The sequence below is a fragment of the Xenopus tropicalis genome, chromosome 1, assembly GCF_000004195.4.
Source record: "Xenopus tropicalis strain Nigerian chromosome 1, UCB_Xtro_10.0, whole genome shotgun sequence".
NCBI classification, from domain to species: domain Eukaryota; kingdom Metazoa; phylum Chordata; class Amphibia; order Anura; family Pipidae; genus Xenopus; species Xenopus tropicalis.
Genome location: NC_030677.2, coordinates 12080555 through 12101434, shown reverse-complemented (window position 1 = coordinate 12101434; position 20880 = coordinate 12080555). Strand labels below are relative to the sequence as shown.

Below are 20880 nucleotides of genomic sequence, written 5' to 3'. Positions count from 1 at the left end.
CAGTAATGAGTTCAGATGCAGGGCTGCATGGCTGAGCAGTAATGAGTTCAGATGCAGGGCTGCATGGCTGAGCAGTAATGAGTTCAGATGCAGGGCTGCATGGCTGAGCAGTAATGAGTTCAGATGCAGGCTGCATGCTCCCCTGACTCTCCCCGGGCTAATTCTGTGTCTGTGTGACCCGGAGAGGAGACGGAGCCAGAAGGGGCGGCGCTTACGGACTAACAGGAGGGAGAGGGGCGGGGCAAGGCAGGTGCGAACCTGCAAGAGGCTGAGCGAGTTGGGGGGCGGACCAGGGAAGGGGCGGGGGAAGGCAGGGGGCGGGCTCACAGTGGGAGGGGGCGGGCCCACAGTGGGAGGGGGCGGGCCCATAGTGGGAGGGCCCGGGCCAGAGACAGATAAACAGAGGAGCGCCGGCAGCGCGCAGTTCTACGGGTCAGTGCGGGGCACAGAGCGGGGCACAGAGCGGGGCACAGAGCGGAGAGACGCCCAGCCGGGGAGAGACACAGCCGGGAAGCACACAGCCGAGAGCCCGAGTGCGCTAGGAGGAAGGTACCGCTTTATTCTACCCTGTGTCCTTGGCATTGAGCTGGCGGGGAGGGGGGCCAGTGTGTGAGTCCCACCCCCTTCCGCTCCTGTGTGTGTAACTCCGCACTGTCATGTGCCCCCCCCCAGCCGTGTGTACTCACCGTGTAGCCTGATTGTGTAACCCCGGCACCGGCTGTGTGTGTGTGTGTGTGTGCGGCCTCCCCTCCCCCCCCTGTACCCCGGGCACAGACCCACTCTGATACCCACTCTGATACCCGCACTGATACCCACTCATACCCGCACTCATACCCGCACTCATACCCGCACTCATACCCGCACTGATACCCGCACTGATACCCACTCTGATACCCACTCATACCCGCACTGATACCCACTCTGATACCCACTCATACCCGCACTGATACCCACTCTGATACCCACTCATACCCGCACTGATACCCACTCTGATACCCGCACTGATACCCACTCTGATACCCACTCATACCCGCACTGATACCCACTCTGATACCCACTCATACCCGCACTGATACCCACTCTGATACCCGCACTGATACCCACTCTGATACCCACTCATACCCGCACTGATACCCACTCTGATACCCACTCATACCCGCACTGATACCCACTCTGATACCCGCACTGATACCCACTCATACCCGCACTCATACCCGCACTCATACCCGCACTGATACCCGCACTGATACCCACTCTGATACCCACTCATACCCGCACTGATACCCACTCTGATACCCACTCATACCCGCACTGATACCCACTCTGATACCCGCACTGATACCCACTCTGATACCCACTCATACCCGCACTGATACCCACTCTGATACCCACTCATACCCGCACTGATACCCACTCTGATACCCACTCATACCCGCACTGATACCCACTCTGATACCCGCACTGATACCCACTCTGATACCCACTCATACCCGCACTGATACCCACTCTGATACCCACTCATACCCGCACTGATACCCACTCTGATACCCACTCATACCCGCACTGATACCCACTCTGATACCCACTCATACCCGCACTGATACCCACTCTGATACCCACTCATACCCGCACTGATACCCACTCTGATACCCACTCATACCCGCACTGATACCCACTCTGATACCCACTCATACCCGCACTGATACCCACTCTGATACCCGCACTGATACCCACTCTGATACCCACTCATACCCGCACTGATACCCACTCTGATACCCACTCATACCCGCACTGATACCCACTCTGATACCCACTCATACCCGCACTGATACCCACTCTGATACCCACTCTGATACCCACTCATACCCGCACTGATACCCACTCTGATACCCACTCATACCCGCACTGATACCCGCACTGATACCCGCTCTGATACCCGCTCTGATACCCGCTCTGATACCCGCTCTGATACCCGCTCTGATACCCGCTCTGATACCCGCTCTGGTACCCGCTCTGATACCCGCTCTGGTACCCGCTCTGGTACCCACTCATACCCGCACTGATACCCTCTGATACCCGCTCTGATACCCGCTCTGATACCCGCTCTGGTACCCGCTCTGGTACCCGCTCTGGTACCCGCTCTGGTACCCGCTCTGGTACCCGCTCTGGTACCCGCTCTGATACCCGCACCCTGTAGCCTTATTATTCATACAGTGTGTGGGGCAGGGCTGCTACATCACTCTCCCCCGATACTGCCATTGGTCCCTGGCTGAGAGTTGTAGTTCAGTGACACATGAGGGGCCACAGGCCATACTGTATGGGAGATATAGGGTTGTACTTCTATAAATCGGAGACTTTTCATTTAGGCTCAGCTTCTTGGCCCTAATTATACTCTCTTATCAATGCCCCCCCCCATTACCCAGTCTGTGGGATGTAATGCCCAGTCCCCCCCCCCCCCCATTACCCAGTCTGTGGGACGTAATGCCCAGTCCCCCCCCCATTACCCAGTCTGTGGGACGTAATGCCCAGTCCCCCCCTCCATTACCCAGTCTGTGGGACGTAATGCCCAGTCCCCCCCCCCATTACCCAGTCTGTGGGACGTAATGCCCAGTCCCCCCCCCCCATTACCCAGTCTGTGGGACGTAATGCCCGGTCCCCCCATTACCCAGTCTGTGGGATGTAATGCCCAGTCTCCCCCCATTACCCAGTCTGTGGGATGTAATGCCCGGTCCCCCCCCCATTACCCAGTCTGTGGGATGTAATGCCCGTTCCCCCCCCATTACCCAGTCTGTGGGACGTAATGCCCAGTCCCCCCCCCCCATTACCCAGTCTGTGGGATGTAATGCCCAGTCCCCCCCCATTACCCAGTCTGTGGGATGTAATGCCCGGTCCCCCCCCCATTACCCAGTCTGTGGGATGTAATGCCCGGTCCCCCCCCATTACCCAGTCTGTGGGATGTAATACCCGTTCCCCCCCATTACCCAGTCTGTGGGACGTAATGCCCAGTCCCCCCCCCCCATTACCCAGTCTGTGGGACGTAATACCCGTTCCCCCCCCATTACCCAGTCTGTGGGACGTAATACCCGTTCCCCCCCCATTACCCAGTCTGTGGGATGTAATGCCCAGTCCCCCCCCCATTACCCAGTCTGTGGGATGTAATGCCCAGTCCCCCAATGTGCCCCCACTCCCTACAGGGCTGATTCCTGCCTCGGTGCCACATTATTTAATTCATAATTCCATGGTTGAGGCGTTACTGGGGGCATTACTGGGGGCATTGCTGGGGGCAGGGAGTTTTATTCCTGTATCAGCAGGTTATGGTTCCCTCCCATGGGGTGCCAAGGTTATTCTGCCTTCCTGCCCCACTTAGCTTCCCATTAGCCACTGGGGACATGGTCCGGCCAAGGTTGGGCCAACGTGGTGTCCTGCACTGCTGCTGATGTGCCAGTAGCCTCATTGTACTCTGACCCCGGGGCGTTGCGCTGGGAGTTGCGAGTGTGAGTGCACGTGTGTGAGTGATGCATCTCCATGTGGCCCTTTATAGTGATAGCAGGGTATGTAGGAACCTCTGTACCCCACTTTTATTGGCTGGATGGTATAGTCACTATATATGATGTGTATATACCCCTCGGCTTATACCAATTCATTTGGGGTCCTACTATCCACCCATTTGTGCCCCCAACATCTAACAATTCCTGGTGTTATCAACTGTATCTGTCTGGCAGAGGATGCTGGGAGATGTATTTCACAACTGGGTGACATCATTACGGGAAAGGGGTTTTCAGTTGTTTTATGAATAAGGTGGAAAAAATGCCGTTTTTCTCCCTAACCTGCTGAAATGGCAGCTGGGCTCACTGTGGGTGGGGGGCCCCCTTCCCCGATACTGAATTCCTGAAATATTTGCTCACTCAGGGCCTGTTCCTATGACGAACGCATGTCGGACTGGTGCTGATGTGGCACTTGCGCCACAAAGCGTGAGCGTGGAACACAAGGGGGGGGGGGGGGGTTATTAACCCTCTCAACTCTCCATAAGTTGTATAGGGATTTAGTATTACTACTGCTGTTGAACTACACCTGTAAGCATTTGGCAGCTCCTCCAGGGTGGCAGTTAGAATAAGTACGTTTGGTACAGTGATGGCTTTGATATCACAAGACAAACTTGCAGTTGGTCTGTTTTTTTTTTTATTGGCGGTGGCTTTTGAATCTTTTTCTGCTGATATAGGACCCCGGCACAGGGGATAATTCCATCCTGTTTAAACTCGCCCAGAGAATGTGAGACAAAGGGTCGGCTGTATCTCTTTAAGACCTAAGCTGCTGGGATTAGAGGTAAATCTGAATGATGGATCCTGGCACGGCAGCCTTGGGGGTTATTTTTAGGAGATCTGGGTGTGGGCAAACTAAGCCTTTTTGGTTTTTGCCCCGTTGTGCCCGGGGCGCCAGTGCCGCAGCGCTGAGTTATGGCTGTGCCGGGAGAGTAGTGTGGGTTGCATGGAGTGTGCCCTCGGCTAACCCCTTGTGGGTGGGGGGGGGGGGTTGAGTTTTATTTTTCTTTAACTGTGTAGTGACTGTGCAAATGGCCATTCACCTGCATATTCACCTTTAACCCTTTAAGCTCCTGGGGTCTGTACCCAGAATTTATTTGCAAATTTCATACATTTAACATCTGGATCCGGCGCTGAAAGCTTCTTGCCCTGCTGCCACCCTTCCCCCATTATGGGGTTAACTCACTGGTAAGGTCACGACGGGCAACTTTGTTGCTGTGAATGAACTTGGCACAGTTCAGCAGGAACAGCCCTGTAAGTGCTAGGCTGTGCCTATAGATAGTTATTACTCTGTACAGGCTGTAGGAAGGGTGTGCTCTTGATACTTTCATGGGTGCTGGGGGTGGGGGGTGTTAAAAGGGAAATTAGACACCTCAGTGGTTCCTTTCATACTACTTCTAAGGGCAGATTAGGACATTATCCTGTGTACCTGCCCTGTAATTGCCTGTACTTTATTCATGGCAACCAAGATGGTTGGGTCACTGCCTGTTTTTGTCCCGTGCCCGACAGTGGCAACCAAGATGGTTGGGTCACTGCCTGTTCTTGTCCCGTGCCCGACAGTGGCACCAAGATGGTTGGGTCACTGCCTGTTCTTGTTCCGTGCCCGACAGTGGCACCAAGATGGTTGGGTCACTGCCTGTTCTTGTCCCGTGCCCGACAGTGGCAACCAAGATGGTTGGGTCACTGCCTGTTCTTGTCCCGTGCCCGACAGTGGCAACCAAGATGGTTGGGTCACTGCCTGTTTTTGTCCCGTGCCCGACAGTGGCAACCAAGATGGTTTGGTCACTGCCTGTTCTTGTCCCGTGCCCGACAGTGGCAACCAAGATGGTTGGGTCACTGCCTGTTCTTGTTCCGTGCCAGACAGTGGCACCAAGATGGTTGGGTCACTGCCTGTTCTTGTTCCGTGCCAGACAGTGGCACCAAGATGGTTGGGTCACTGCCTGTTCTTGTTCCGTGCCCGACAGTGGCACCAAGATGGTTGGGTCACTGCCTGTTCTTGTTCCGTGCCCGACAGTGGCACCAAGATGGTTGGGTCACTGCCTGTTCTTGTTCCGTGCCAGACAATGGCACCAAGATGGTTGGGTCACTGCCTGTTCTTGTTCCGTGCCAGACAATGGCACCAAGATGGTTGGGTCACTGCCTGTTCTTGTTCCGTGCCCGACAGTGGCACCAAGATGGTTGGGTCACTGCCTGTTCTTGTCCCGTGCCCGACAGTGGCACCAAGATGGTTGGGTCACTGCCTGTTCTTGTCCCATGCCCGGCGGCTCACTTACCTCCGTACAGTTTTTGTTCTGCGGTTACTGAGCCAATTGTTTCAGGAGACGCTCATATAACTCACACCCTGTACTATTCCTGCCCTTGATCTGCTGCCATCAAAGAACAGATTTTAGGAAGGCGTACCTAAAGGGGTAACAAACAAGGGTGTTCTCTATAGGATGTCTCCAAATTATACAATCAATAGGGAGCTCCTTAAAAAAAATAAAAAATACAAATACAATGTAATTAGAACCCATTTAACAAACCCAACGCGTTTCGGCCTTCAGGGGCCTTCGTCATGCAACAAAAATTGAAAATGCAGGCCCGGCACCCAGGGGAAAATAAACCCTGCTGCCTGGGTATTGGGGTCACCAACTAGCAGTAGGTAGGTGGCTGCCTACCCGCCCCCCCCGGGTGCCCATCAACTTTATCACTCATTGCACAGAATGTGCACCCACAGAACATGCCCAGTAGATGGCAGTATATATTTGCCTCTGTCTAGATCATGCCACCTTGGGTAACTCCACTTGTTCCCCTAACAGCCGCGTCACCTCTTTGCTACAGGGTGTGCCTTTATGCCGGCGCTGGCACTTCCTGCTCTCGTAGGTGTATGGTGCACTGGGTTGGGCCCTCCTGGTGCCATTTGCCCTCAGGGCTGAGACGGGAGTTGGCTTCACTAACTGACGTGTTGCTCCATTTGTTTTCTGTGGGACGGCAGTAATATAAACCCCTGTTGTACAGTATCACATTGTAATCGCCTTATTAGAAAATGTGTACGGATACCAATACATCATCCTATTTGATTTCAATAAATAAGTTCCCCTTTAATCCTTAGAAACATTGCCAAAAAAAAAATCTAATAGGCTGTATAGTCTGCTCATTATCTCCCCTTTAAACTGTTTTATAGGGGAATGGCTCTAATAACTATTGCTATCCTCTTTCTAACTGCACCCATAAGTGTTGACTGGTTGCTATGGGTTACTAGACCTTCACCCAATCTGTTGTACAGGTACTGGGCTCCTTATCCAGTGTCCCCGTACATGGGGGCTGGGGTGCTAGGAGGCCCAAAACCTGCTTCTAATGTCAGGATATTAATGGATTTTGGAGCTGAAGTTTTGCCCTTAGTACCCCTTGAATGTAGAGGAGGTGAAAGTTTTAACTCTAAAAGTGCCATATGTGCAAGCCTTGGGTCTCAGGACTTTCAGACAAGGGTTCACATACCTTTATGCTGCCCCCCCCACCCCACCCCAAGCAATAGACTGCTCAAACCTAATGACTGCCTGGTTGCTATGGGTAACCGTACCGGTGCAGCTTAGCCACCTACCTTGGTAAATTCTACCCTTTGTGCCTTCTGGTATTTAGCTGTCACAGTACAATTTCCAGCATTCATCCCTTTACAACTACCGTGGGGGGGTGGTTTAATATAATTGCCCAAAGCAACCAGTTGGTCAGTAAATGCTACGTGCTGATTGGTTGCTATGAGTTTCCTAGAACTGGCATGGGCACATTGCGGTGTGGGTGCCTCTCTGCTCCTCTCCTGATTCCGCAGTGTGGCCCTTGCTGTGCCGTCTGTACAAAGGAGCACTGTGCCGTAATGGCTTAAAGGGTAAGTTAAGTGTGAATTAATCAGCCCATTCTAGACCTGTCTGGGCAACATGCTTAATGGAAGGGTTTGTGCTGCGGAAGCCTTTGTGCCGTAATAACACCCTGTTCCTGGGCCGTACCCTCTGCTTATTATCTGGCACATCTTGTTTTCCCCGAGTGCCCGCCCCTTGCGCTTGGGTGCCAGTCACCGCCGAGCGAAAGGGGCGTAATTAGTCGCTTCCTCTCCTCGTGCCAGGGGTTCCAAGAGGCCAACACTGTTATTAGCTTGTCGGCTAAATGGATTAATAGGGGCCTCTGTTCTTCCTCCTCGCTGCTCGCGGCAGGCCGGGCATTTGTGTCTAAAGGGAATTACTCGTTTCCGCCGAATGCAGCCTTTTCTGTAATTTCTGCCTTTTTTCCTTTTTTATTATTATTTATAATGTTACTGTATTTGTCGTACAGTTGAGCTAGAGCGGCATTTGTATATACAGCGGCTTATGCTGTATTTTCTGCCCTATTCTGTGCCCACATTAAGCCCCCCGTTGTTTCTCCCATCCAGGTTATCCCAAAAAGAGAGTTTGGACGGCATGCAAAGTTGTGAAATATCTTCAGACGGCACTGATGATCCTCTTAGTAGTGGCCCACGGAGACACCGGCAACCGCGAATAGTGATTATTGGGGCTGGGCTCGCTGGCCTATCCGCTGCAAAAACCCTCCTGGAAAAGGGATTCACGGATGTAACCATCCTCGAGGCGTCTGACCGAATCGGAGGCAGAGTCCAAAGTATTAAACTTGGTGAGAACGCCCCCCCCCCCACCCCGATTTCAAGTTTATTGTGTACAGCAATGCATTAGTCCCTGGGTGCTACGCAGGAAATGCCACTTGTTGGTGCATTTTAAATAGGGATGCACCAAATCCCTTGCATCCCCAGTTTTAAAGGAAAACTACACCTCTGAACAGTGTAGGCTAAACACTGCTTCATCTAAATAAACCATTTTCATATAAATATACTTGTTTAGTAGTATGTGCCATTGGGTAATCCTAAATAGGAAACTGCCATTTTATGTACTAAGGGCCGCCCCCTGGGATCATAGGAGTCACAGTGCACACAAACAAGCCAAGGCACACATACATGCTAGGCCCCATCAGCCAATGAATGGGCAGAGTTCTGCCTTTTGCTCCCACACTACTTCCTGTTACAGTTAGAGCTGCATCACTTCCTGTCAGCTGATCTCTGAGGGAGCACACAGCCCATCACTAAATGGCGGCTCAAGGGGATCCCAATACATTACCAGAAGGGAAGGCTATGGCAAGTGTATAGGCGGACTGGCCAGTCTGGGAAATAAAGCTCAAGTCCTGTAACCAGGAATGTATAAGTATGATGTGCTCATCGTCTCTCTTGCCCCCCACAGAACACGCCACGTTTGAACTGGGCGCGACTTGGATCCATGGTTCGAACGGCAACCCCATCTACCATCTAGCAGAAGACAATGGTTTGCTCGAGGAGACCACAGACGGGGAGAGAAGCGTCGGCCGCATCAGCCTATACTCCAAGAATGGAGTGGCGCACTACCTCACCAACAGCGGCCACAGGATCCCGAAAGATCTGGTTGAAGAATTCAGTGATGTTTATAACGAGGTGAGTGTTTCTGATTGGCCAGGAATGCTTACTTTTATTAAAGGGTAAATATGCTTCACTTCAGGGAGAAAACCCTGAAAATAGAGGTCCTGTTTGGGGGCTGAATTGGTACCAGTGCGTCAGTATTGTTACACGAGCACACATACAACCTTGGGCGTGAAATATCAATCCCGCTGGAATTTCCCTGGGGAGCTGAACCTGCCCGACGTGGGCTCCGACAGCTGATTGAATAAAGCAGCGAGCTGAATGTTTTGCTAGGAAATAAATGAGTTCTCCCGAGTGGGGCCCCATCCTCATAGGCAGTCAATCTGCCTCTCGCGGCTCATTGGTCAGGGATCAGTGGCTACACGGGGGGGGGACTGTTTAATGCATTTTAATTAGGGGAGATTTCTTAAGAATATTCTGGGGAGACGCTCTTGGTAGTACAGTGACTATATGGCTTCTCTGCACTATTTAGCCCTTACAGACTATTTGTTTCCAGGCATGGGTGCTGCCATATTCTGTGCCATTGAACTGGGTGGGGGCTGCCCCTGCTTTTAACATCTCATCCGAGTGATCCTTGGAAACACGTGCAGCTCTACGGCCCCCGATCGGATCATGGCATTGGTATTCAGGACGGTGCTTACAGTGGGTGTAGTGCGGGGCCTCGTCTGTGGATTGGTCAATTGGCTTATTGTTCTCCGGCACCCACTGCTGTAAAGAGAAAATCATCCCTATCCAGAAGTAGCCAGTGCTTTATTTTTCCCTAAACCTTTTGCAGATCATATAGTAACATAGTAAGTTAGGTTGAAAAAAGACATGCGTCCATCAAGCTCAACCTTAATGCCTGTATATAACCTGCCTTAACTGCCTGTTTTGTGGCAGGCGAATGGTTAAATCTGCTCCCTGGGGCCAAAGATGTAGTCACAGCTGTGTATGTCTATGTACAGGTATGGGATCTGTTATCCAGAAAACTCCAAATTACAGAAAGGCCATCTCGCATAGACTCCATTTGAATTCAGTAATTAAAATTTTTAGAAATGATTTCGTTTTATTATAATAATAAAATCGTATCTTGTACTTGTGTTTTGTTTTTTAAATGACTTTTTAGTAGCCTTAGGGGCTGATTTACTAATCCACGAATCCGAATGGGAAAAATTCGGATTGGAAAACTAACATTTTGCAACTTTTTCGTATTTTTTGCGACTTTCGTAGCCGTTACGACTTGCGCGAATTGTCGCAACTTTTTCATAGCCATTACAAATTTTGTGAATTGTCGCGACTTTTTCATAGCCATTATGACTTTCGTGAATTGTCACGACTTTTTCATAGCCATTATGACTTTCGTGAATTGTCGCGACTTTTTCATAGCCATTATGACTTTCGTGAATTGTCACGACTTTTTCATAGCCATTATGACTTTCGTGAATTGTCACGACTTTTTCATAGCCATTATGACTTTCGTGAATTGTCGCGACTTTTTCATAGCCATTATGACTTTCGTGAATTGTCGCGACTTTTTCATAGCCATTATGACTTTCGTGAATTGTCACGACTTTTTCATAGCCATTATGACTTTCGTGAATTGTCGCGACTTTTTCATAGCCATTATGACTTTCGTGAATTGTCGCGACTTTTTCATAGCCATTATGACTTTCGTGAATTGTCACGACTTTTTCATAGCCATTATGACTTTCGTGAATTGTCGCGACTTTTTCATAGCCATTACGACTTTCGTGAATTGTCACGACTTTTTCGTATTGAGCGCTTGAAAAAGTCCGATCATTGCGAAAAAAACGCATTCGGACGCTTTTCGGACGTTCGTGATTTAGTAAATGTGCCCCTTAGAGTAGAGACATCCAAGTTATGGAAAGATCTGTTATCCTGAGCATTCTGGATTATGGGTCCCATACCTGTATATCTTTATACTAGGGATGTATAGAATTCAGGATTCAGTCCGGTATTCTGCCAGGATCCGGCCTTTTTCGTCAGGGTTCAGATTCGGCCAAATCCACAGTCCTGGGCGAACTGATTCCTAATTGGCATACACTAATTAGAATTTGGAAGGGTTAATGTCGCTGCATAAACACAGAAGTGTAACATTTAACCCTTCCAAATCCTAATCCGGGTATAAGGTATTCAGCCAAATCCCTTATGGATTCGGGGGTTCGGCCGAACCCAAAAAACTGGGTTTGGTGCATCCCTACTTTATACACTGGACAGAGTTGGACTGGGGGTGTGGGGACCACTGGGGCTGCTACCTGACGAGCCTACCACCCAATATCTGGACTAAAATTGGCCAGAACTCAATTGAGCAGGTTTGATTTTAAGTTGGCTTGGTTCCTATGTCCGTCATTGTGATTAGATTGTTTGGCCCTAGGGCCAAACGATCGAATTAGCCCGATATGGCCCACTGCATGGCCACCATTATACATACTTTTGCTACAATTGGGGGAGGAGGGCAGGTAGGGATTGGAAAGTTCAAACGAAAGAAGCTCCAAGCACACCGGATTAAAAAGGATAAAACTTCATCTTTATTAGTCCATTAGGATACAGGTACCTAACGCGTTTCGTGCGCGTGCGCACTTAGTCATAGGCATACCCGTATGTCAAAACGAAAGGTTTAAATAGTTTATATCACCTGATAATAATTAACGAATCAACCCACCCCAAAACGTAAAAGTTAAACAAAATAAGATTATTGTTGTTTAACTTTTACGTTTTGGGGTGGGTTGATTCGTTAATTATTATCAGGTGATATAAACTATTTAAACCTTTCGTTTTGACATACGGGTATGCCTATGACTAAGTGCGCACGCGCACGAAACGCGTTAGGTACCTGTATCCTAATGGACTAATAAAGATGAAGTTTTATCCTTTTTAATCCGGTGTGCTTGGAGCTTCTTTCGTTTGAACTTTGGAATCACTACCTTGGCTACGGGTTTGGGGCCCTGAGCACCCGGACCACCTCGGGACCTGGGTGAGTGGAACTGATTACTATTGGACTTCACGAGCTTCGGCTCTAAATACTTGTGCTAGGTTCGGGGTGTTCACACCCGGACCTTATTGTTTAATTTGGTACGAATTTTATCGTTTATATTGCTTTCCTTTGTACACTTTAGCTTCTAGATAGATTTTGAGTAACACTTTGATTTACTATTTGATTTATAGTTTGCTTTCAGCTTTTGAGGGTTAATTCAGGTAGGGATTGGGTCTGGGTCAGCAGGGCCCACCGGCCCAGTCTGACCCTGGTTAGACTTATTCTTCTGTTGCTTTACGTGCTCTCTAAAGTCGCAATTGCATTGAAAAACGATCAAAAAGTCATGGAAATGTGTAAGGAATGTATATTGGAACGCTGCTCAGAATTCTCTTCTATCCTGTATTTGGATTTCCAGTGTCTTCATATAAACATGAACAGGTGCCTCCATGTTGTGCTGTGTGAAATCCCTGGTGCTGCGCCTAATCTATTGCTCTGCTCCTGCGCCAGGTCTATAACCTGACTCAGGAATTCTTTCAGAATGGGAAGCCAGTCAATGCTGAAAGTCAGAACAGCGTCGGAGTCTTTACACGTGACGTTGTGCGCAAACGCATCAAGGAGGATCCCGACGACTCGGAGAGCACAAAGAAGCTCAAGCTCGCTATGGTCCAGCAGTTTTTAAAGGTCAGTGCCCCTTTAGTTTCCATCACCAACCGGCTCTTATACTGAGGGGTATGGGCAGGCGCTTTGGGCGTATTTAAATCAAAAGGTTGAGCTGTATGAGGCTTGGAAAGGAAAAAAAGGTTGTTTGGGGTGAGGAATTTAGACTTGGGAGCATTGTGCTTTCTTGGGTTCCCAGCTCATCCTGCAAATTGCAAATGGATTATGTCCATTCAATTTCATAAAGTTGAAATCACTTATTTAAGCCCCTATTTTAATCTTAAATCACCTGGCAGGACCTGCTTTAATCTGCCCAGATTCTCATTTGATCTTTTTTTTTCCCTCCCTCTGTCAGGTTGAGAGTTGCGAGAGCAGCTCACACAGTATGGACGAGGTGTCGCTCAGCGAGTTCGGCGAATGGACCGAAATTCCTGGCGCCCATCACGTCATCCCTTGCGGTTTCATTCGGATAGTGGAGATCCTTTCCTCCTCCGTCCCCAAGTCGCTGATCCAGCTGCGCAAGCCTGTGAAATGCGTCCACTGGAACCGGTCCATACGCAAACAGATCGACCGGGTCGCCGACCACAACAATGACCAAGTCGAGGACAAGGGTTACCCCGTCTTTGTCGAATGTGAAGATTACGAGTTCATCGCCGCCGACCACGTCATTGTCACCGCCTCTCTGGGCGTCATGAAGAAGTTCCACGAGACTTTGTTTCGTCCCAGCCTGCCGGAAGAGAAGGTCACGGCCATCGACAAACTGGGCATCAGCACCACCGACAAGATCTTCCTGGAGTTTGAGGAGCCCTTCTGGAGTCCGGAGTGTAACAGCATCCAGTTCGTCTGGGAAGATGAGGCCGAGAGCGAGAGCCTGACCTATCCGGAGGAGCTGTGGTACAAGAAGATCTGTAGTTTTGATGTCCTCTACCCTCCGGAGAGATACGGTTACGTGCTCAGTGGGTGGATTTGTGGGGAGGAGGCTCTGATTATGGAGAAATACGATGACGAGACTGTGGCCGAAACCTGCACTGAGCTCTTGCGCAAATTTACAGGTTGGTCTCGCTAGGTCTATGGGTTTCACCAGTGCAAGGCTCTTGTAGAAAACAAGCCCATAAAAAAAGTACAGCTGCTGAACTGCAGCTTGTTTAGCTCCGGGAAGCAAGTAGACCTATAGCAGTAAGCATACAAATACACGTGTTAAAGGGTAAGTAAGCCTTTTATTTTACAATCCCCTAAAATGACTCTGTACAGCACCCAGAACATACCTTTCTCTCTGAATGCAGATTTATATTGTTTGTCTATTACAAGCAGCTAAACAGAAGCTCTTTTAGTTACTTGCTTGTCTAGTGTGAAGCTCCGCCTCCTTTTGCTTTCTGAGCCCTCATTTTCTGTGACTATGATGACCTCAGAGGGGTCTACTAGGCATGCTCACTGCCCCTGCTCCACTTACAATCAATCCGGCATGCCCAGTAGGCACCTATTTTGAAGTCATTATAGTCGAAGAGAAAAGGAGGGCTCAAAGTTAAAGGGGGCAGAGCTTCACACTAGACAAGGAAGTAACTAAAAGAGCTTCGGTTTAGCTGCTTGTAATAGACAAACAATATAAATGTGCATTCAGGGAGAAAAGTATGTTCTGGGGGCTGTACAGAGTGGGATTTTAAAATAAAAGGCTTACTTATCCTTTAATACATGTATTTGTATACTACCTATAGGTCTACTTGCTTTCCCAAACAGTTCATTGGGCACATTTACTTTTAGGAGCCAAAGCTATTAATATTTGTGGTGTAAGGCGGATAGCATGACTAATAGGGCAGCAGTGATAGTAACCAGACTGGGTGCATACTTGCCCTTTGGTGCCTTCGAGCAGCTTCTGTGGGCTGCAACTTGTTTGCTCTGGAGATGACATGTTAGTAGGTTATGTTGGCCAATGGTTATAAGGCTTTAGGGGTCATTTACATTGATCCTGGATGTAAGTGCTGGGGGGCTAGGGGGTGCAAAATCCTGCCCCAGTACTTGCCTTTGTGGCCATGTGTTCCACACCTCTGAGTTAGGGTGGTGGGGTGGGAGAGGGTGTCTGTGCTGGATTGATTGGTAGGGGAAGGACCAGCAGGCAGCGGGGCTGATAGTAGGGCTGGTCATACCCAGTACGGGTTCTAAATAAAGGTCTCTGCGTTGTGCGGAACAAAGTACAAAATAAAGGCGCTCTGACCTAGTTGTTCCGGCACAGTCGCCCCACCATCGCTCACTGTGGGGCACAGTTCTATAGCCGGCCCCCGGGCTAAGTGGTGGCTGAGACTTTAAATTACACCTTTCTTTAGTCTCTCTGAGCCAAATGGGACAGCGTCATTATTTTCCTTTGCACTTTTCACTCCCCCTTTGAGAACAGTAATTGCTGCACTTTTCTATGAAAGCCTTCGAAGCGCCGGCGGCTCTGGGAAACCTGGCGGCTAAATGCTTTATAATGGGCTGATATTTATTAAACGGGCCGCTTGTGTAACCCTTTGTTATATGCAGTGGCTCCTTCCGACCCTCCGGATCAGCTGCCTGTGCAGAATATACCATTGTATAGGGAAGCAAGGGCATAAAAAGCCTCGTATAAACATTTATTTTCCGCATCAAGGTGTCTGTGACCTGTAAAACTCAATATGGCAGCCGGGGATGTTTACTTGCCAAACGGGCAATGCACAAGGCAGTGTGAAGGTCAGATGGGCAACTGAACATTGTCAGTATGGAGCTCATAAATATAGAGGGGATATCCACCCATAGAAAATGTCATTCTACTTTCCTATATGCATTTATTCCACATTTCCAAAAGGGTTAAGGGTTTTTAAAAACAATTAATATTTAAAACAGTGTCTTGCTGTTCTCTGGTTCTGACTCTTGGAACAGTGAAGCAGTTCTCTCCCATTGTAAAGACGTTTTAGGGTGAAGTTCCCCTTTAATATCCCTAGCTTTGTCTGTTCAGCAGAAAGCCCCTGCCTCGCGCTGAACGTTCTGTGTCAGTGGGAGAATATTTTGCCGCAGTCAGCAGGAGGGAGTTGTGAAAGCAGAACTGCCAGTGGGGGAGAGGTTTGTGGGTGACACGCGGGGCCCTTAGGCAATGGCACATAAAGGAAGCAGCAGATACAAACCCAGACACAGCTGGGCTAATTTGTTTTCTTTGCTATTAAGATTAATTGCCCCTGTCCCATAAATTTTTAAATTGTCCATGTGAATCCCATGTGTTTATCAGGAACCTAGGGAAAGGGAGTTGTAGTTCTGCAGATCCTCTCTGGGAATTTGCTCTTATTGCTGCTTCTTCTCCCATTTTCTGACCTGGTTTATTTTTACCTCCTCATAGGGAATCCTAACATTCCGAAGCCTCGGCGGATAATGAGGTCCTCGTGGGGCAGTAACCCGTATTTCTTTGGGTCGTATTCCTACACTCAAGTGGGCTCCAGTGGAGAAGATGTAGAGAAGCTGGCTAAGCCTCTGCCTTATACGGAGAGCTCCAAAACTGCTGTAAGTACCCCTGGCGGCTGCACTTCTTATCCTTTTGCTTTCTGGCACCCCCTACTGGCTGTGTCCAAACTGCAGGCTTTCAGGTCTCTCTATAAAGTGGCGTTGGGCATACACAAGTCTGTGGCACCTTCAGACTGTATTGGCCCATCTTACTGGGCGGGCCAGATGACATCTGGCTTTAGAGCTGACAGATATAAAAATGCCATCTATGGACAGTATCAGTGTGCCTACCAGGCCTACAAATATGGCGTCCAGCTTTAGGATAAGACCACAAGGGGGAGCTCTTCTCTCAGCCAAAAAATAATCTTTATCTGCCCCTGCTGTCTACCATTGACTTGACTGGTGCCAATATGTTTCCCCTTTAGGGCAGTGGTAGACGGGGAGATTAGTCGCCCCGCTACAAATCTTCGTTACTGCGGGCAACTAATCTCCCCGCAATGCCATCCCACTGGCCAGAATGTAAATCGCCAGTGGGATGGCATACGTGTCGCTACAATATCCCGAAGTTGCCTTGAGAGGGCATTCTTGCTGGTGGGATGGCATTGCGGGGAGATTAGTCGCCCGCGGTAACGAAGATTACCCATCTGCCACTGCCCTCAGGTGAGTGGGAGGGGGATGGGCAGGTCCTATAATCACTATATAACCACTAGGGGGGTGTAAGTGTCATTGGAGGCAAGCAGGGTGGCAATTCCTGCTCATGTAAATGGAAAGGTGCAGGCATAGGGGCAGCCATTAGTTTAAAAAGTGATTTTTTTTATTTTAACCCTTACAAGCCCTTCTGTTCTCTCCGCAGCCGCTGCAAGTGATGTTTTCCGGCGAGGCCACGCACAGGAAGTACTATTCCACCACTCACGGCGCTCTGCTCTCAGGCCAGCGGGAGGCCGACCGCCTCGCCGAAATGTACCAAGACCTCTTGCAGCGCAAGAACTGAGCCGCCAGAACCACTAGCTCGTGATTCCCACTCACATCCGTCTACTTGTCCTTTCTTTTTTTTTAAACAATAAAAAATGTTCAGATTTTTATCTTTTTAAGAAAAAACCGCGACCGTTTTAAAACAAAGTGTGACCCGTAGGCTGTTCCTGTACTGTATCGCTCGTGGGAAAGGGTGCTCTCTCGCCATGTTACGGTTTTTAACACTCGCACACCTGGTGCCTCTCATTATTTTTTTTTTTTTGTTTTCTGTCTTGTAAGTGCCTTCTATGATACTAAAAAGAATACAAGTAAGTGAAATAATAATAAATGCATATCAGGTCCGACGAGCGTCCGATTCTTTATAGAGATTTACTTATTCAATAATCACCAGCAAATACACTCTTGTTTTTCATATTTAAAGTGGTACCGTCCTTTTAACTGGTACAGGTGGTATAAGGTATAAGGCTGGGCGGCTGCTGGCGTTAATGTACTGTGTGTTTAAGAACTCCCTGCAGGTACCTAGCGGAGGCTTCTGGGAGTTAGAGAGCGGCAGGCTGTGCTATAAAGCTTATGCCTGACGGACCTGGGTGCAAGTGCCTTGGCTGGCCAGTTAGGTTGCCCTTTAAAAACTTGCACCTACTGTAAATCCAGTGTTTGAATACGGTTTTAAGCTTAGTGGCTGCCTTAAATAAAAATGGCCGCGTCTGCTCCTACGTATCACGCGTTCCGCTGCCCAGCATAGGTAGGTTTCCACTGCTGCGGGCTGGTATCTTGGGTTTTGTAATCAGCCGTCAATTAAGTTGGACTTTCTACTAATAAATGGATATTTCAGTGTATCTTTAGGTGTATTTAATGGTAAATGTGCTTTAAAGATGAACATCACTCCCATGGGGTTTCTCATTGGATGTTGGTAAAGGAATGTGCATAGTAAGGCCTAAGGGGTAACTCCCATACACGGGGTAGAGGAAAGCCAGAGAAGCAGCAGTCTTCATGGAGTAGTTCCCCTTTAAAAAAAAAAAAGTTAGCATTTCATTTTGCCACTCTGTTGCCAGGGTCCCAGTTACCCTAGCAACCAAGCAGTTGCTTAGAAGCTTGAATAGGATGTAGAAATAAAAGCAATAACTGCAGCCGCTATCCGGGTTTGAAGAAAAGTCAATTGACTGGTGGGAACTGGATCTGCACATCCTGGGAATTGTGGGAAATTGCTTGTGTCCCCTGAATATTGGGAAATGGGAGTATATTGGGGTGCTCGAGTTGTTTGCACACTCCATATGCGGTTACTTGTGTCTCGGGCCTCGCTAAATGGGGGGTATGGGGTGTCCATAGCAACGCTATTCAACTGAAGCTCAGAACTATCTGTTATATCTATTTATTCTGTCTATTATAGTATATGGACCTTTGTTCTCCATGCTTTAGGGTCTTGCTGATTAATGATTTATTTGATGACTGGTTATTCCATCAGTGGTTATGGGCATGTTCTTCTTAACTGACTGGTTTAGCCTCACACTCCCTCCCATTAGAGTGGTTTAGTCCAGCCCATTGCTTGAGTCAGCGACTCCTTGCCCCGCCCCCTGTAGCTTCCATCATAGCATGCTGACCCACTGCTTCAGTTAGCCAATCACATGCTAAAAGTTAATCTAACCCATTAAATATTTAATATGCTGCCATCGCTGGGGCTTATTTACAAACCTCACAAATTTGCCCCTAACCCACAGAAAATGATAATTAGCTCTGATCTCTCTATTACAAATACACTGCTGGTTGCTGATTGGCCCAGGGTTAGTAAATGAGCCCCAGAGTGGTGTAGTTTGAGCCACCGGCTGTAATATGGCGGCTCGTTTATATAACGAGGTACAGCCCAGTACTTTAGGGGTGACCCACTGGTACAATTGGGGCTGTATGTATTTCCCGTATGCTCAAAGCGAGTGAAATGAATGGCAGGCAGTTCTGTAATGTTTGTGTTCTAGAAACCCACAGCAGCCAATCAGATTTCTGCTTCTGTATGGTAAATAAGTGCTGCCTGCTTATTGGTTTCCATAGGTTACTAGACATTAAATTAATTATATTAAGTATATAAATTAACCCTCCCCTTGCCCAGCATTACATTTTTCATCCTATATTTCATGCCGTTTCAATATTAAAGTGTCACTGTTATTGTGCAAGGGTTGGGGGTGGGTTAAAATTCTGCCCATCATGTGACCGTGCAGTGATTTATTATGGGGGGGGTAATGTAAATGTCCCAGGGGATTATGGGAATGATCCCACAGTGGGTAACGGGTAGGCTTATGGGGGTGCATCTCAGTGACTGGCAGATCTTAAGGAGTAATGGGGGGTTGTGATATTAGTCGGGGGGGGGGGGGGGTTCCAGAGAATATGTATTGTTCCGTGCAGTATGGCGTCTCCCGTGTACAAGTCTTGTTTATTGTATTGTCAGCTGAATGTAACTTTTTATAAATAATAAAAGTTCAGTTCCAGTCCTACAGTGACTTCCTTGTGCTGTTTGTGTAAGTCTGGGGGATTTTTCGGGGCGTATAATGGGGGGGTGGTGATGTAATAAAAGGTGTTAAGTTTGCCCTGTGCAGTAACCTATAGCAACCAATCAGGAGGTACTGGTCACCTGCTTAAAAGCAAAAATCTTATTGGTTGCTATGGGTTACTGCACCTAGGCAAATGTAATGCCTTTTATTACATATAGGGGGAATGTTTTGTGCTCCCTCTGTAAATACCTGGGGAAAAGTCTCTGTCACTTGTGAATTGGGGGGAAGTTTTGCTGCAAACTTGGGGACAATGTTCCGGGCAGAGGCAGCTGGGTTATATGTTCTGGGGGTCATTTACCCCTAACAGAAGTGCAAGAGCATTAAGGGGGCCCCAACTCCCCCATTGCACCCCCATACACCACAGAGATTGAATAATAAATTGTGCAAAGCAGTTTGTAGTTTAACAACAACTAACTGCCCTACCCTATATAAATAAAGGGGGCTTGATTGCACCCAATGAGCAGCTGGAGGGGGTCCCTGCCCTGTGCTGTAACCATGCCAACGCTTCTTTTATAAAATGGCGGAAAACCTGTGTTTATTTGAAAGGATAAGTAAAATCTGTAGAAATGTCTCAGCTCGCTATTATTCCTATAAATTAAGAGCCGTAGGGATCCCCATTTCAGAGCTGCTCGTTTGGGTTTAGTCTATTCTTTCCCCTGTTCCGTCGGGCAGATTGCACCGCCATTATGTGACTGTTCCTTCCCCGGCTCGGCGTGGGGCCCTCTCATTTGCCTAAATGGATCTGTAATTGTCAGCCATTAGGGACAGGGAAGTTCTGTTACACAGGCTGGAGGCAGTGGCCCCTCCATGTTACGTCTCTATCCGGGGGCCACACATTACTGTACTGAAGCTTCTCTGCTCCTTACCCCCCTGTGTTGCCTTCATGTTGCACCCCCCTCACAAGGTAATTCAAATGCTCTTAGCAAAGTAACAGTTACACTTAGTATTCTGCCTAATTGTCTCCTTCCCACTCAGCACAGGATTGCTTCTCTATGTATGATCATCCCATCCTCGCTTTATGGTCTAACAATGTAGCACTAAGAATCAAACTCTCTCGCTACATAGACTTTCATTCAGAATAGTACAGCACAGCTATGGGGAGCACTTTAGCAACTTCCAAACAGGTCTTTTTTTATTATTAGTCTCTATTATTAGTACTATAGGCACCATCTCTCCCTACTATACCTGCTATCCCACAGCCCCAGTCCCTTCCCAGAGGCTATTATCCCACTGCTACTATAGGTACCATCTCTCCCTACTATACCTGCTATCCCACAGCCCCAGTCCCTTCCCAGA

The 20880-nt window shown here is 48.6% G+C and overlaps 1 protein-coding gene across 1 annotated transcript; it reads left to right on the top strand.

The window, feature by feature from the left end:
• The first annotated feature begins 451 nt into the window (after positions 1-451).
• smox (spermine oxidase) lies at positions 452-17388 on the top strand. The gene is given in 7 exon segments (NM_001045670.1): positions 452-549; positions 7939-8174; positions 8792-9018; positions 12485-12658; positions 12990-13686; positions 15975-16135; positions 16929-17388. Coding segments are annotated over 6 exon segments (1605 nt in total). The 5' UTR covers positions 452-549; positions 7939-7966; the 3' UTR covers positions 17067-17388.
• The last annotated feature ends 3492 nt before the right edge of the window (positions 17389-20880 follow it).